General features: G+C 66.5%; 4 protein-coding genes across 4 annotated transcripts in view; 3 read left to right on the top strand and 1 right to left on the bottom strand.

Annotated features, from left to right (window-relative positions):
• The first annotated feature begins 19 nt into the window (after nt 1–19).
• Nucleotides 20–2,366, top strand: TACO1 (translational activator of cytochrome c oxidase I). Its single transcript, XM_074931011.1, has 5 exons — nt 20–440; nt 1,008–1,114; nt 1,209–1,342; nt 1,419–1,608; nt 2,062–2,366. The coding sequence occupies exons 1-5, from the start codon at nt 35–37 to the stop codon at nt 2,260–2,262; spliced, it is 1,038 nt and encodes a 345-aa protein (XP_074787112.1). The 5' UTR covers nt 20–34; the 3' UTR covers nt 2,263–2,366.
• Nucleotides 2,367–2,514: 148 nt separating this feature from the next.
• LOC141972940 (uncharacterized) lies at nt 2,515–4,425 on the bottom strand. Its single transcript, XM_074931004.1, has 2 exons — nt 4,396–4,425; nt 2,515–3,934 (listed from the first exon to the last, which is right to left on the bottom strand). The coding sequence occupies exon 2, from the start codon at nt 3,927–3,929 to the stop codon at nt 2,547–2,549; it is 1,383 nt and encodes a 460-aa protein (XP_074787105.1). The 5' UTR covers nt 3,930–3,934; nt 4,396–4,425; the 3' UTR covers nt 2,515–2,546.
• Nucleotides 4,426–4,481: 56 nt separating this feature from the next.
• LOC141972927 (uncharacterized) overlaps nt 4,482–16,932 on the top strand; it is a 49,009-nt gene continuing 36,558 nt past the window's right edge. The window contains exons 1-5 of the mRNA XM_074930989.1: nt 4,482–4,757; nt 4,837–4,919; nt 5,202–5,254; nt 5,335–6,927; nt 10,486–11,228. Coding sequence (XP_074787090.1) covers nt 4,752–4,757; nt 4,837–4,919; nt 5,202–5,254; nt 5,335–6,927; nt 10,486–11,228 — 2,478 coding nt within the window. The 5' untranslated portion in view covers nt 4,482–4,751. The remainder of the gene's footprint in view (nt 4,758–4,836; nt 4,920–5,201; nt 5,255–5,334; nt 6,928–10,485; nt 11,229–16,932) is intronic.
• Nucleotides 12,734–16,866, top strand: KAT8 (lysine acetyltransferase 8). The gene is made up of 11 exons (XM_074931002.1): nt 12,734–13,029; nt 13,525–13,599; nt 13,678–13,853; nt 14,470–14,523; nt 14,622–14,786; nt 14,976–15,065; nt 15,145–15,285; nt 15,377–15,470; nt 15,578–15,728; nt 16,421–16,575; nt 16,667–16,866. Exons 1-11 carry the CDS (start codon nt 12,771–12,773, stop codon nt 16,729–16,731), a joined length of 1,425 nt encoding a protein of 474 aa, XP_074787103.1. The 5' UTR covers nt 12,734–12,770; the 3' UTR covers nt 16,732–16,866.

The following is a 16,932-nucleotide window of genomic DNA, read 5'->3' as shown; positions in this document are numbered from 1 at the left end:
GTCTGCGCAGCCCCCCCACACCCCCAGAGGGTCTATGGGGCCGCCCTACAAGCGCTTTAAGGCCCTCTGGCCACTCCCAGTTCCCTCCAGTGCCTCCCAGTACCCTCCCACCGGTCACGCCTACCCCCCCTGCCCCGCCCCGCAAGCCGAAGCCCGACGTCACCCCCCGTCGGGGGGGCGCGGTTACCCAGCGGCTCTTGCGGCGGACGGGGAGGGGACGAGTGTCCCCGTCCGCCCGGGTGCCATGGCAGCGCTGGGGGCTCTGGCACTGGCCCGCTGGCCCCGGTTGGTGGCCGCGGGCCGCCCCCTGCACGTCGGGCCCCGGTCCTGGGCCGGCCACAACCGCTGGTCCAAGGTGAAGAACGTCAAGGGCCCGCGCGACGCCGCCCGCAGCCGCCTCTTCCAGCGCCTCGGCGTGATGCTGCGGATCGCCGCCCGCGGTAGGGGGGACCCCCCCCCAGGGCCCCCATCCCCACCCTGAGCCCCCCACGGCGGGTCCGAGGGTGGGGGGACCCCGTCGGGTCCGCCGGGGCTGGGGGGAGCCCAGCGGGTCTCCTCAGATCTCCCCCACTCTGGATTCTTGGGGGGGGGGGGGGGTATCCCTGATGTTCCTGCAGGTTCCCTCCCCCTGGATCCTAGAAGGCCCTCAGTGTCCCACAGATCCCCCCACCCCATAGATCCCCACAGATCTCCTCACCCCACAGATCGCCCCCAGGATCTCCCCACCCCACAGATCCCCCCCCCAGGATCTCCCCACCCCACAGATCTCCCCCAGGATCTCTCCACCCCACAGATCCCCCCCAGGATCTCCCCACCCCACAGATGGCCCCAGATTCTCTTGGGGTCCTCCAGGATCCTACAAGTCCTTCCACCCCCCCCACACCCTCCCAGCTCCCCCAGGATCTCCCTGTCCCACAGACACCCCCCCTCTCACATCCCGGGGGATTTGGGGAGGGTGTCCCCAGCGCCCCCTCCCCACCAACACCAGCCCACCCCTCTCCCCACAGAGGGGGGCCCGGACCCGGCGCTCAACGCCCAGTTGGCCAACGTGGTAGAGCAGTGCCGGGCAAAGAACATGCCCAAGGCCTCCATCGAGGCGGCCATCCACGGCGCAGTAGGTCCTGGGAGATTTCGGGGGGGTTGGGGGGGACACGTTAGGATCGAGCCCTCCAAGCCGAAGGGCATCCCTGAGCCCTCCCCTGCCCCAGGAGAGAGCAGCAGCAGCGTCCCGGCTGCTCTACGAAGCCCGTGGCCCCGGCGGCTCAGCTCTTCTCCTCGAGGTCCTCACCGACAACCCCCGGCGGAGCCACCATGACGTCCGGCTCATCCTCACCCGCCACGGGTCAGTCTGAGGGGCCCGGGCGCCCGGGGCCGGTGACACAGGCGCCCGGGGCTGAGCCGGCTGCGGGTGCCCGCAGGGGAATGATGGCCGAGGGGGCGCGACACGGCTTCGAGCAGAAGGGGGTGGTGCGCGTGGGGCCGCGGGACCTCCAGGGCCGCCCCATCTCTCTGGAGGCGGCGCTAGAGGCAGCGCTGGAGGCCGGTGCCCAGGACGTCTCCCTGGATGAGGACGAGGAGGAGGAGGAGGAGGAGGAGCAGGCACTGAAGGTGGGTGAGGAGGGCAGCGCGTGCGGGGTTTGGCCGTTTTCAGAGCAGACGGCGCGCTCCTCTTGGTGCCCCGACTGCTCCTGGCCGTTCCCTGGCCGCTGTTGGCCATTTCTGACCATCCAGAGCCACCCACGATGACCGTCGGTTGTCCCCAGCCACTCCCAGCCGTTCCCTGGCAACTCTTGGCCATTTCTCACCATCCGTGATCACCGTTGGTTGTCCCCAACCGCTCTCGGTTACTTCCTGACGGCTCCTGTCCATTCCTTCCCCGCTGAGGACCAGCCCTGACCACCACTGGTTGCCCCCAGCACTCTTGACTGTCCCCAACCGCCCTTGGCCATCCCTGACTGCCCTTGGATGCTGTTGGCCGTTCCTTGACCACCCACAGCCATTCCTTGACCACCCACGGCCGTTCCTTGACCATCCCCAACTACTGCTGACCACTCCCCACAGTTCATCTGTGAGACCTCCGCCCTGCGGACCGTGCGGGAGCGTCTGGAGGCCTCGGGGCTGCGCCCGCTCTCGGCCGCCATCGAGTACTTTCCCCGGGACCGGGTGACGCTGCCGGAGGAGATGCGGGAGCAAGCAGAACGGCTCCTCCAGGCCCTCAGCGACTGCCCCGACGTCATCCACCTCTACCACAACATCCAATAGGAGACGGGGGGAGGGGAACGTGACCCTAACAACTGAGGGTCGCGTCCCCCTCCCCGTATCTTGTCCCCATCCCCATGATGACAATAAAACGTGTTTTGACCGTGTTTTGACCATGGCCCCATCTCTACCGGTGACCAAAGGGGTGTGGCCAAGGGGAGGGCTGGGAGACCCCAAGTGACTGGGGCGAGGTCCCAGCCCCGTATCCAGGTGGTGCCCCCCACCCCCCCAACAAACATGGCAGCAGCAGGAGTTGGGGTCGTTTATTGGAGTACGGGGTGGGGGGGTCACTCATCGGAGCCAGCAGGGCTGCCGAGGAAGATGTCAGCGTAGGTGAAGGCTGGGGTGGCCCCTTCCTCCTCCTCCTCCTCTTCATCATCCTCCTCCTCATCGTCATCATCTTCCTCCTCCTCCTCGTCTTCCTCCTCCTCCTCATGATGGAGGAAGGCCCCGGCCTCGCCCTGGAGGAGCCGGCGGACAGTAGGGTGGGTGAGGCCAAAGAAGTCAGCGCCAGCACCAGGGGCCGGTGGCATCGCCCGGGGCCGCCCCCCAGCCTCCCCCAGGGCCTGGAGGAGCCGGCCATGGCAGACGTCGGGCGTGGGGCCCACCACCACCCTCCCGGGATCATCCTCGGACACGATCTCGCAGCGGGGACCGGCCACGATCCGGCAAGTGTAGAGGCAGCGGCGGGCTGGCCGGCGGGTGCTGGCAAAGAGGCGGGTGCTATGGAAGCCCAGGGGCAAGATGGCCCCCGGCTCCACGCCGCCGACACCCAGGCTGTGCACTGTCAGAGGCCCCAGAGCCAAGGGCAGGGTCAACGCCCCACTGCGCCGGCGGGGGGGTGGCCTCAAGATGGCTGCCGGTGGCCCAGCTGGGCTGGAGATGTCCTCAGGTGGTCTCAAGATGGCCGCTGGCAGCATGTCCATCTTGGAGCCACCTCTTGGCCCGTTGGGCCTCAAATCGTCTCTCGGGCCGTCCCGCAGCCCCGCTGGCCTCAACCCATCTCTTGACTCATCCCTTGGGCCATCTCTTGGCCCAGCTGTCCTTGAGCTGTCTCTCGGCCCATCTCTCGGCCCGTTGGACCTCGACCCGTCTCCTGGACTGTCTCTTGGTCCATCTCTTGAGCCAGTTGGCCTCACCCCATCTCTTGACCCAACGGGCCTTGAGCCAGCTGGCCTTGACTCATCTCTTGACCCAACTGGCCTTGACCCATCCCTTGAGCCAGTTGGTCTTGACTCGTCTCTTGGCCCATCTCTTGGCCCAGCTGGCCTCGACTCATCTCTTGGCCCATCTCTCACTCCAGTTGACCGCGCTCCATCCCTCAGTCCATCTCTTGACCCAGCTGGCCTCGACCCATCTCTCGCTCCAGCCGACCGCACCCCATCTTTCCCTCCATCTCTTGACCCGTCGGCCCGGGACCCACCGCGGCGAGGCCGGCGGCCGGCGGCCTCACCGGGGCCCTCCTCGGGGCCGGCCATGGCCCGGAGCTGGAGGAGCCGGGTGAGGAGGAACCGGCGCTCGTCTCGTGCCTGTAGGCACTTGGCCTCCAGCCGGGCCACCTCGTCGCAGAGGGCCCCGTTCTCGAAGACCAGCGCCCGCGCCGCCCGCCGCAGCCGGCTGTACTTCAGGCGGTACCGCTCTGCCGGGCGCTGCCGCGGCCCCTTCGGCATCCTGCCTGCCCGATTGATTAATTCGTTAATTAATCAGCCACACTCGGACCTCGCAGCGGGTTCGGAATTAATCGCGACCCTCTCTCCGTCGCCACGCGGGTTGCAATTATCGCGACGGGCTTAAGAACTGCGATGGGTGCCTTGAGTTAATTGCAATTAATTCATCGGGCTGCAATTAATGCGTGCAACGGCTCGACGCAGCGAATTCGAGTTACGGCAGCGACGGACGCCGGGAGCTGCAATTAATGCGGCGCCTTGCAATTAACGCAATTAATGCGACCAGCGCTCGCATCGCGATTCACACGATGATTACGAAGCCGGCGGCGGCTGGTTTTCATCGCCAGCCCCCGCAGGTATTAATTGCGACGCTAATTACCCGCCTGCCTCGCTGCCCGCCCCCCCACACCCCCCCCCGGCCGCACGAATTGGGGTGAAATCCGGCAACTTGAGGGGCGCCGGGACTCACCGACCGTCTGGGAAGGAGGAAGAGGAAGAGGAGGGGCCGGACAGGAAGAGGAAGAGGAGGGGGGGGGGGGAAGGAGAAAACCCCGCCGGAATTTGGGGGGCGGGCTGGGGGGTGGGGGACAGTGTGGACCCCGGTGTCCGGGGGGGGGGGACCCAGACACCCCCCCACCCCACCCCGTGTGTGTGACGCGTGCGGTGACCCGGGGGGGAGGGGGCGGCCGTCCAGCAGCCCCCGGGGCCGGCCGAGGGGCCCCCAACCCCGCTCCTGCGCCCCCCAAACCCCCCCCCCTCCCGCGATCCCTGACCTCTGACCCCGAGGAGAGGTGAGGGGGGGTCCCCTCGGCGCGGCTGAGGACAATGGAGGTGAGGAGAGGGACGGGGACGGGACGGACCTGCCCCCCCTGTGTCGTCCCCCCGCTCCTCACATCGAATAACCCCCCAGGACGAGCCCCCCTCGGTCCCCGACTTCCTGGAGGACGGTGACAGCAACGGCCCCTTCCCGCTGGAGGACCCCGAGGCTACCAGGTGGGGACGGGGACGGGGGGGACACGGAGACGCGGCGGGAGGGGGGGGGGAAAGGGGACACAGAGCTCTCGTGCCCCGCCCGTCGGGGACATCCCCGTTTGTCCCCAGGGTGATGTCCCACCCCCCCCAGGCGTCCCCTCGCCCCCAGACCAGCGTCCCCGAGACGACGTCCCCGGGGTGACATCCCCGCCTCGCAGCGTCGCCGTCCCTCACCCCCAAACCCGCCCCGGGGTCGCGTCCCCGCGGGTGCCACCACCAGCCGAGCCCCGTTTTCCTCCGCAGGTGTCCGCCCCCGCCGCTGGGACCCGCCGCCGCCACCGCCGCCCTGCTGCCGGGTGAGTCGTCGCCGTCGCGTCGGTGTCGCGGGCTGGGGAGGCCGAGGCGCGGGTGACCCCCGTGTCGCCCTCCCTTGCAGGTGAGGAGGAGGAGGAGGAGGAGGAGGAGGAGGATGGCGGCGGCGAGGCCGCCCCGCGGCCCTACCGCTGCGGCGAGTGCGGCAAAGCCTTCGCCCAGAGCTCCAACCTGCTGAAGCACCGGCGGGTGCACACGGGCGAGCGGCCGTACCGCTGCGGGGACTGCGGCAAGGCCTTCGGCTGGAGCTCCTCGCTGCTGGAGCACCGCAAGGGCCACGCCGGCGCCAAGCCCCACGCCTGCGGCGAGTGCGGCAAAGCCTTCAGCCGCGGGTCCACGCTCCTGGAGCACCAGCGCACCCACACCGGCGAGAAGCCCTTCCGCTGCGGGCAGTGCGGCGCCCGCTTCAGCCAGAGCTCCACCCTGGTCCACCACCGCCGGACCCACACCGGCGAGCGGCCCTACGGCTGCCCCGAGTGCGGGCGGGCCTTCGGCCGTAAGTCCACGCTGGCCACCCACCGCCGGACCCACACCGGCGAGCGGCCCTACGGCTGCCCCGAGTGCGGCCGCCGCTTCGCCGTCAGCTCCGACCTGGCCAAGCACCGGCGGGGAGCCCACGGCGGGCACCGGTGCCGCGACTGCGGCGAGCAGTTCTCCCGGCCGGCGGCCCTGGCCGGACACCGGAAAAAACATCACGACGGCGATGGCAAGGACCGGGGCGACACCGCCGAGGACGGCGACGAGCGGCCGCACCGCTGCGAGGAGTGCGGCCAGGCCTTCCGCCACGGCGGCACCTTGCTCCTCCACCGGCAGACCCACGCCGGCGCCTTCGCCTGCCCGCTCTGCCCCGAGCGCTTCGAGGGCAGCGCCCAGCTGGCCCGGCACCGCCGGCGGCGGCACAGCCCGGCGGCCAAGCCCTACCGCTGCGAGGCCTGCGGCAAAGCCTACGCCCAGCCGGCCGGGCTGCGGCACCACCAGCCGGAGCAGCCCTTGGGGTGTCCCCACTGCGGAGCCGCCTTCCTCTGGAGCTGCCGCTTGGCCCGGCACCTCCGGGCCTGCCGCCCGCCCGCCAAGCCCTACAAGTGCCCCGAGTGCGGCAAAGCCTTCGGGCAGAGCTCCAAGCTGCTGCGGCACCAGGTGACCCACACCGGCGAGAAGCCCTACAAGTGCCCCGAGTGCGGCAAGATCTTCAGCCAGAGCTCCAACCTGGCCGAGCACCGGCGGACCCACGGGGCGGGCGAGCGGCACTTCTGCCCGCTCTGCGGCAAGGGCTTCGCCCTCGGCTCCTACCTGGCCAAGCACCGGTTGACGCACACCGGCGAGCGGCCCTACCGCTGCACCGAGTGCGGGAAGGCGTTCCGGCAGAGCTCCAACCTCATCCAGCACCAGCGCACCCACACCGGCGAGCGGCCCTACACCTGCGGGCTCTGCGGCAAGAGCTTCTGCCAGAACTCCCACCTGGCCAAGCACCGGCGCACCCACACCGGCGAGCGGCCCTACCGCTGCGGGGACTGCGGCAAGAGCTTCCGGCAGAGCGCCAACCTCCTGGAGCACCGGCACACCCACACCGGCGAGCGGCCCTACCGCTGCGCCCAGTGCGGCAAGACCTTCGGCTGGAGCTCGGCCTTCAGCAAGCACCAGCGCACCCACCTCGCCTGAGACCGCTGTCGGCCCGGGCTGGGGCACCTCGGCGTGGGCCAGGTCCCTCGTGGTGCCCCGAGGCCGTGGCTTTGTCTTGGAGGACTGCACCAAGGTCCCTCATCTTGAACCAGGTCCCTCAGGGCCGTGGCTTCACCTTGGAGAACCATCCTGGGATCCATCGTCTTGACCCAAGGCCCTCGTGGTGCCCCAAGGCCGTGGCCTCGTCTCGGGGACCACCCCACGATCCTCATCGTGGCCGAGGGCCACATCTCCATCTTGTAGGACCACCCGGGGACCCTCGTCCTCCCCCAGGTCCCTCCTGGCACCCCAAGGCCGTGGCTTCGTCTTGGAAGACCACCCCGAGACCCACCGTTGTGCCCCAGCTCCACGGTTCCGCCTTGGAGAACCATCTTGTCCTCGCCCGACTCCATCCTGCCCCAAAACTGTGCCCGACCCTCGGGCGTGTCCCCGTGTCCCCACCCCGCCTCCGTGTCCCCCCCACCGCCCCGTGACCCCGCATCTGTCCCCGCGGAGGGGACCCAGGTGACTGCCAGCGCCCACAGACACCCGGGTCCTTCCTGGGCAGGGCCGCGGGGGTGGCATCCCCCGGTATGTCAATAAATAGTAGAGAACGTTGCTGTTGTGGTTTGTTACTGGGAGCACTGGGTGGGATTGGGGGGGCCACCGGCAGCACTGGTGGGGTTTGGAGGGACGCTGGGAGCAGTGGGGTGTTGCTGGGAGCACTGGGGTGGCTTTAGGAAGCACTAGGAGTTGCTGGGAGCACTGGGCAGGACTTCAGGGGGCACTGGGAGCAATGGGGAGGGAAAGGGGGTATACTGGGAGCACTGGGAGGAGTTTCAAGGGGCACTGAAGGTTTAATGGGGGGATTTGGAGGGGCACGGGGAGCACTGGGAAGGGATTGAGGGGGCACTGGGTGTACTGGGAGCAGTAATAGGGACTGCGAGGGTCACTGAGGGGTTAATAGGGGCATTTGGGATGGCACTGGGTGTTACTGGGAGCACTGGGTGGGATTGGGGGGAGCACTGGTGGGGTTTGGAGGGACACTGGGAGCAGTGGGAGGTATGTGGGGGGTTACTGGGAGCACTGGGGGGCACTGGGAGCCTTCACGTGTTCCCAGGGACACGTGTGTCCCTTTACATGTGTGCAGGGGACACACGTGTCCCTTCACGTGCTCCCAGGGCCACATGTGCCCCTTTACACGTGTCCTGAGGACACACGTGTCCCTTTACATGTGTGCACAGGACACACGTGTCCCTTCACATGCTCCCAGGGCCACATGTGCCCCTTTACATGTGTCCTGAGGACACACGTGTCCCTTTACATGTGTGCAGGGGACACACGTGTCCCTTCACGTGCTCCCAGGGCCACATGTGCCCCTTTACATGTGTCCTGAGGACACACGTGTCCCTTTACATGTGTGCACGGGACACACGTGTCCCTTCACACATACAAACATGTTCCCAGGACCACACATGTGCTTGGCATGTCCGCAGGGCCACGCGTGTGCTCGGCGTGTCCCCGGGAGCCTTTGCGGCAGGAAGCGCGGCTCTCCCGCCACCATTGTCCGGAACGGGCAATGCGCCGCCGTTTTGGGTGGAAAAACACCCGGATTGGGCCTGTCAGCGCTGGGGAGCTGCCGTAGCACTTGCAGGGCTGGGGTGAGGGTCCTCCCCCCGGTTTTGGGGTGAAAAAGGGGGAAAATGGGCCGATCCTGTAGGCTGGGGCTGGGAGGGGAGTTAGCTAGCGGAGGAGGGGGCGCTTCGGGGTGGAAAGGAGGAAAAATAGGACCTTGCGGGGGGGGAGGTTTGCAAAATTAACTCTTTGTGGGGATTTTTGTTTTGGGTGAAAAAAGGGGAAAATGAGCAGTTTGTTCTCGGCTGGGGGGGTGCAAAATTAACTCGTTTTGGGTGAAAAAAGGGGAAAATGAGCTGCTTGTTCTCGGGCGGGGGGGGGGGGAAATTAACTCATTGTGGGGATTTTTGTTTTGGGTGAAAAAAGGGGAAAATGAGCTGCTTGTTCTCGGCTGGGGGGGGTGCAAAATTAACTCGTTTTGGGTGAAAAAGGGGGGGAATGAGCTGCTTGTTCTTGGCCGGGTGGGTGCAAAATTAACTCGTTTTGGGTGAAAAAGGGGGGGAATGAGCTGCTTGTTCTCGGCCGGGTGGGTGCAAAATTAACTCGTTGTGGGGATTTTTGTTTTGGGTGAAAAAAGGGGAAAATGAGATGCTTGTTCTCGGGCGCGGGGGGGGGGGAATTAACTCATTGTGGGGATTTTTGTTTTGGGTGAAAAAAGGGGAAAATGAGCTGCTTGTTCTCGGGCGGGGGGGGGGAGGGAAATTAACTCATTGTGGGGATTTTTGTTTTGGGTGAAAAAAGGGGAAAATTATCTGCTTGTTCTCGGCTGGGGGGGGTGCAAAATTAACTCGTTTTGGGTGAAAAAGGGGGGGAATGAGCTGCTTGTTCTTGGCCGGGTGGGTGCAAAATTAACTCGTTGTGGGGATTTTTGTTTTGGGTGAAAAAAGGGGAAAATGAGCTGCTTGTTCTCGGCTGGGGGGGGGTGCAAAATTAACTCGTTGTGGGGATTTTTGTTTTGGGTGAAAAAAGGGGAAAATGAGCTGCTTGTTCTTGGCTGGGGGGGTGCAAAATTGTGGATGCTGGGTGTTTTTTTTCTCGAGCGGATGCTGGGTTTGGTTTTGTGGGGTTTTTTTTTCATTTTTTGCCCTTTTTCCCCCCATTTCCACCTGCAGGTGCCGTGATGGAGTCGGGGGAGGAGCCGCCCCCTCCCCGGGACCAGGGTGACAGGGACATCCCCACGGAGCCCTGCGCAGGTGAGGGGAGGACGAGCCTGGTGGGGGGCCCAAAGTGCACCTGGGACATGGTCTTTTGGGGGAAAAAAACAAGAAAATGAGAAAAATGTGGGCCAGGGGGTGATCTTCTGCTGGGAATAGTCCTCCACGGTGGGCAAACACCACCTGGGAGATGTTCTCCTGCATGGGATAACCCTCCGTGGTCACACGGTGACCCCCCCGGAGACGGTCTGCCTTGGGGAACGTCCCTCCATGGTTGGCCAATGACCCAACAAGGGATGTTCTACCTTGGGGAACGTCCCTCCATGGTTGGCCAATGACCCAACAAGGGATGTTCTGCCTTGGGGAACGTCCCTCCATGGTTGGCCAATGACCCAACAAGGGATGTTCTGCCTTGGGGAACGTCCCTCCATGGTTGGCCAATGACCCAACAAGGGATGTTCTGCCTTGGGGAACGTCCCTCCATGGTTGGACAATGACCCAACAGGGGATGTTCTACCTTGGGGAATGTTCCTCCATGGTTGGACAATGACCCAACAGACGTTCTGCCTCGGGGAACGTCCCTCCATGGTTGGACAATGACCCAACAGGGGATGTTCTGCCTTGGGGAATGTCCCTCCATGGTTGTACAACGACCCAACAGATGTTCCTCTCCCCTCTCCCAGGTACCGCGGTGCCGGCCTGCAGTGGTGGTCGCCCACGTGGCTTCATCAACCTCCTGGGTCTCCTGGAGGGTGGCAGGACACCGCCGAAGCCCTACCGCTGCACCGAGTGCGGGAAGACCTTCGGGCAGAGCTCCAACCTGATCGAGCACCAGCGGACCCACACGGGCGAGCGACCCTTCACCTGCGGCCAATGCGAGAAGAGCTTCAGCCGCAGCTCCACCTTGGCCGAGCACCTCCGGACCCACACGGGCGAGAAGCCCTATGCCTGCCCAGTCTGCGCCCGCGCCTTCAGCCGCAGCTCCACCCTGACCGAGCACCGCCGCACCCACACCGGCGAGACGCCCTACGCCTGCCCCGAGTGTGGCAAGACCTTCGGCCGGACCTCCAACCTGGTCAAGCATCTCCGGACCCACACTGGGGAGAAGCCCTACGGCTGCGGCCGCTGCGGGAAGACCTTCAGCCTCAGCTCCAACCTGGTCAAGCACGAGAGGACCCACACCGGGGAGAAGCCCTTCTCCTGCGGGCAGTGCGGGAAGCGCTTCAAGAAGAAGACCCACTTGGCGTCCCACCAGCGGACCCACACCGGCGAGCGGCCCTACCGCTGTGGAGAGTGCGGGAAGGCCTTCGGGCAGAGCTCCACGCTCATTGAGCACCAGAGGACCCACACGGGCGAGCGACCCTTCCGCTGCGGCGCCTGCGGCAAGAGCTTCTGCGTCAGCTCCAACCTGGTCAAGCACCAACGCATCCACACCGGCGAGAAGCCCTACGGCTGCGGGCGCTGCGGCAAGCGCTTCCGCTACAAGCCCCAGTTCACACGCCACCTGAAGGCCCACCCCGAGGGGGACCCGGCCTGTGGCCCCTAAGGACGCTTGGAGATGGGCAGGGGACGCCCCCTGGGACGGAGTGGGCGCCAGCGTCGCCGTGGTGGGTCCCGTCGTGGCGGCGTCTCCGTTAGGCCCTAACGAGGGAGCGAGGGGACACGGCGTGGCATCAGGTTGAACCTGGCGTGGGGCTCCTGGTCCCGCTTGGAGATGGGCTGGGGGCGCCCGGGGGTCTCAGCAGGATGAGAAGGGCTCCAGCTTCTCCACGCCACGGCCCGTCGTGGTGGCAGCCTCGTTAGGGCCTTAACGAAGGAGTGTGGCGCTGGATGGCCCTCGCCGCCTCACCGTGAGCACCACGCGACGTCTGAACCCGAACTGCGGACCTTGGAGCCACGCTGGGGACACTCTGGGGACACTCTGGGGACTCCCTGGGCCAGGACAGAGAGCTGACCCCTCCAGGGTGCGGTCCGTGTCCTCCTGCCACCTAACGAAGGAGCGCGGCACAGCGCGGCACGGCGCCCGCCACGGATGGACCTGGCGTGTGTCTCCTGGTGCTGCCTGGAGGTGGACTTGGGGACACTTTGGGGACTCAACGGAACAGGGTCAGGGGTGGCACCTCCGTGGCGTCCTCCGTCGTGGTGGCAGCCTCGTTAGGGCTTAACAAAGGTGCCCGGCGGCCCGTGTCTCGGCACCATGGCCACCACGCTGAACCCCACCGTGGGGACACCCTGGGGACCTGCCAGGTCGGGGGGGGCGGTGGCGTCCCCGTGCCGTGGTCCCTCGCTGTGGCACCCTCATTAGTGCCGGGGGTGGCAATAAAGGCTCTGAGGTGTCACTGCAGGGTGGGGCGGCCTTGGAGGGGTGCTGGGGGGCATTACTGGGAGGACATTGAATGGACTGGGGGGCACTGGATGCATTGCAGAGGGGTCTGGGGGACACGGGGAGGACTCTGGGAGGCACTGGGGGACACTGGAAGGGACTGGGAGGCAGTGGGAGGATTGGGGAGACACTGTGGGGGGGCACTGGGAGACACTGAATGTGCTGCAGAGGGGCCTGGGGGACACTGGGAGGATCTGGGAGGCAATGGGGGACACTGGAAGGGACTGGAGGGGACTGGGGGGCACTGGGAGGATTGGGGAGACACTGGGGGGGGGCACTGGGAGACACTGAATGTGCTGCAGAGGGGCCTGGGGGAAACTGGGAGGACTCTGGGAGGCACTGGGGGACGCTGGGAGGGACTGGAGAGCACTAGGGTGTCCCTGGCAGGACTGGGAGGCACTGGGAGGACACCGAGATATACTGGGAGGGAACTGGAGGACACGGGATGGACTGAGGGGGACTGGGAGACACTGGAGGGGGACTGGGCGGACACTGGGGGTCACTGGGGGGCCGCGGGGCACTCTGGGACACTGGCGCTCGGCCGTCTCCTAGCAACGCCCGGCCCCGCCCTCTGGGCCCGCTCCTCGTCTCCCAGCAACGCGTCACGCGCTCGCTGCCGCCGTCGCGCGTCTGACGTCATTTCCGGCGCGACGGCCGGGACGGGCAAACATGGCGGAGACGGCGGCGGGGGCGGCCCCGGCCGGCGGCCCCGGAGCGGGCCTGGAGGCGACGGCGGCGGCAGCGGGCGGGGGCGGCAATTCCGAGGCCGGGCGGCCCCGCGGGGGGGGCCCCGACGAGGCGGCGGCGGGCGGACGGGCCCCCGCGGCCTCCTCGGTCTCGCCGCCGCCTCCGCCGCCGCCGCGGGAGGCGGAGGTGACGGTGGAGATCGGGGAGACGTACCTATGCCGCCGGGCCGACAGCACCTGGCGTGAGCGGGGCCGGGGGGCACTGGGACCAGTACGGGGCTGGGCCGGGGGCGAACTGGGGCTGGGGGGGGCCCCACAGTGGGATTGGGACCAGTGTGTGACCCGGACTGGGCTGAACTGGGACCAGTATGAATCCTATCACAGCCAGTCTGGGCTAAACTAGGAGTGGAAAAACTGGGATTGGTATAAATCTCATCATAGTGGGTCTGAGCTGAACTGGGACCAGTATAAATCCCATTACAGCCGGACTGGGCTAAACTGGGAGTAGGAGAACTGGAATCTGTATGGATCCAGTCATAGCAGAACTGGGCTGAACTGGAACCAGGGTGGATCCAATTACAGTGGGACTGGGAGAACTGGGACCAGTATAAATCCCATCACGGTGGGCCTGGGCAGCGCCCCCGTCCCTCCACACTGGGTCGAACTGGGAGAGGGATTGATGGGCCGCTACCTAGTCCCAGTCCCGCCAGGCCACTGGTCCCAGTTTCCCCCCGCAGACTCGGCGGAGGTGATCCAGTCCCGCCTGAACGAGCAGGAGGGGCGCGAGGAGTATTACGTCCACTACGTGGGCTGTGAGTACTGGGAGGCACTGGGAGAAGGGGCGGGGGGGAGGCAGTGGGACCCCCATGCTGAGCTCCCAGTGCTCCCAGTTAACCGTCGGCTGGACGAGTGGGTGGACAAGAACCGGCTGGCGCTGACCAAGACGCTGAAGGAGGCCGTGCAGAAGAGCTCGGAGCAGTTCCTGAGCGAGCTGACCGAGCAGCCCGAGCGCAAGATCACCCGCAACCAGAAACGCAAACACGATGAGATCAACCACGTCCAGAAGGTGGGGGGCGCTGGGAGGCACTGGGGGTCGCTGGGAGGGCGTTGGGGGCACGGGGAGGCACTGGGAGGGCGTTGGGGGCACGGGGAGGCACTGGGAGGGCGTTGGGGGCACGGGGAGGCACTGGGAGGGCATTGGGAGATGCTGGGAGGTGCTGGGATGGCGTTGGGGGAGGCTGGGAGGGCGTTGGAGGCTGGGAGGGCGTTGGGGGAGGCTGGGAGGGCGTTGGGGGAGGCTGGGAGGGCGTTGGGGGAGGCTGGGAGGGCGTTGGGGGAGGCTGGGAGGGCGTTGGGGGAGGCTGGGAGGGCGTTGGGGGCACTGGGAGGGCGTTGGGGGCACTGGGAGGGCGTTGGGGGCACTGGGAGGCGCTGGGAGCGCGTTGGGGGCGGCTGGGAGCGCGTTGGGGGCGGCTGGGAGCGCGTTGGGGGCGGCTGGGAGCGCGTTGGGGGCGGCTGGGAGGCACTGGGATGGTGTTGGGGGCACTGGGAGGGCGTTGGGGGCACTGGGATGGTGTCTGGAGGAGCTGGGAAGATGTTGGGGGGCCCTGGGGAGGGGTTTACCAGAGCCCCAGAGATGTTGCACTGGTCGTTACTGGGAGTGACTGGGAGCCCCGTCTCAGACCTACGCCGAGATGGACCCCACCACGGCGGCGCTGGAGAAGGAGCACGAGGCCGTGAGTCCCCACGGGCCCGGGGTGGGGATGGGGGGCTCCGGGGGTGTCCCCAAGGCTCCGGGGGGGGTCCCCAAACCTGGGGTGACACCCCCCCCCAGATCACGAAGGTGAAGTACGTGGACAAGATCCACATCGGGCACTTCGAGATCGACGCGTGGTACTTCTCGCCGTTCCCCGAGGACTACGGGAAGCAGCCCAAGCTCTGGATCTGCGAGTACTGCCTCAAGTACATGAAGTTCGAGCGCACCTACCGCCTCCACCTGGTAGGGGACACGCATGACGCACGCGTGACGGTGACAACACGCCGGGGTGGGTGTGGGTGGCGCGTGGAGACGGTGAGCCCCTGTGGGGGGCAGCCCCGGTGCTGCCTCAAGGACATGTGATCTGAGCACTTCTGTGGGTGGAGGGGGACACACACACACACGTGTGACACGCGTGTGACTGTCCCTCAGGGCCAGTGCCAGTGGCGGCAGCCGCCGGGGCGGGAGATTTACCGCAAGAGCAACATCTCCGTCTACGAGGTGGACGGCAAAGACCACAAGGTGACACGGGGGTGATGTCATTGCGTGATACCGCGTGATATCGCGTGACGTCGCGTGACGTGGCGTGACGCCCCCCCAGATCTACTGCCAGAACCTCTGCCTGCTGGCCAAGCTCTTCCTGGACCACAAGACCCTCTACTTCGACGTGGAGCCCTTCGTCTTCTACCTGCTGACCGAGGTGGACAGGCAGGGCGCCCACATCGTCGGGTACTTCTCCAAGGTGCCACGATCTCCCCAAAAACCGCCCGTTTCACCCCAAAAAACCTGCCTGCGCCCCCCCCCCAAAAACCGCCCCGCGTGTCACCCCGCAGGAGAAAGAGTCGCCCGACGGCAACAACGTGGCCTGCATCCTGACGCTGCCGCCCTACCAGCGCCGGGGCTACGGCAAGTTCCTCATCGCCTTCAGTGAGCCGGGGGGGGTCCCCTGAAAAAAGGGGGTGGGGGGTCCCCGAAAGGGGTGGGGGGTCCCCGAAAGGGGTGGGGGTCCACCTGGGCGTGCCCGTTCCCCGCAGGCTACGAGCTGTCCAAGCTGGAGAGCACGGTGGGGTCCCCCGAGAAGCCGCTCTCGGACCTGGGGAAGTTGAGCTACCGCAGCTACTGGTCCTGGGTGCTGCTGGAGATCCTCAGGGACTTCCGGGGCACCCTCTCCATCAAGGACCTCAGGTGGGCGCCTCCCAGTAAGACCAGTAGCCTCCCAGTAAGATCGGAAACTCCCAAGAACGCCACGACTTCCCCCCCCCCTCCCAGTAAATCCAGTAACCCCGATGACCCGGGGTCGGGGGTGTTGCTGCGGACCCTGTGGGACTGCTGGGCCAACCTGTCAGGAGGCACCGGGGTCCGCCCAGTAAGACCAGTAACTGGAGTCTGCCCAGTAAGACCAGTAACCAGCTGCCCGTAACAGCCCACAGTGATCCCAGTAACCTGGGGTCGGGGGCGTTGATAGAGACCCTGCACGGCTTCTGCACCAGACTCTGCCTCGGGGAGCTCAGGAGGGTGCTGGTAGCTTCCCAGTAAGACCAGTAACCTCCCAGTAGCACCCATTGCAGCCACCACCCCCCCACCCCCCTCCAAGTAGCTCAGGTCCTGTGTGATTTCCCAGGCACCTTCTCCATCCCTTCCCAGTGCTCCCACTAATACCCCGCCCTGCTCCCAGTAGGCCCCTGCCCCCTCCCAGTGCTCCCAGTAGGCCCCTGCCCCCTCCCAGTGCTCCCAGTAGGCCCCTGCCCCCTCCCAGTGCTCCCAGTAGGCCCCTGCCCCCTCCCAGTGCTCCCAGTAGGCCCCTGCCCCCTCCCAGTGCTCCCAGTAACCCCACACCTCCTTCCCAGTGCTCCCAGTAACCCCCCCGCTCCCCCCAGCCAGATGACCAGCATCACCCAGACCGACATCATCAGCACCCTCCAGTCCCTCAACATGGTGAAGTACTGGAAGGGGCAGCACGTCATCTGCGTCACCCCCAAGCTGGTGGAGGAGCACCTCAAGAGCGCCCAGTACAAGAAGCCGCCCATCACTGGTGCGTAATTAAACCCCCCCCAGCGCTTAACGAGTCATCCCCCGCCGCGGGGGGCTCCCCCCAACGTTCTTCTCTCGCCCCCCCTCCCCAGTCGACTCCATCTGCCTGCGCTGGGCCCCCCCGAAGCACAAGCAGGCGAAGGTGGCCAAGAAGTGAGCGAGGGCGGCGTCGCTGCGGCGAGTTGTGGCTGGGCTCAGCCCCCCGCACCGCCAGGACTCGGGGGTGGGGGTCACCCCTCTGTGTCCCGCGGGGCCCTGGGGGGCCCCCAGCACCCATAAAGGAGGAGGTGGAGTGCTTGGGTGGTTTATTGGGGGGACACGGGTGCTGAGTTGGGGGGTCTGCGGTCACTGCAGGTGC

Source organism: Athene noctua, chromosome 37 (assembly GCF_965140245.1).
Source record: "Athene noctua chromosome 37, bAthNoc1.hap1.1, whole genome shotgun sequence".
NCBI lineage: Eukaryota > Metazoa > Chordata > Aves > Strigiformes > Strigidae > Athene > Athene noctua.
Note: the sequence above shows the minus strand (reverse complement) of the source record. Positions and strands in the feature narration are given on the sequence as shown.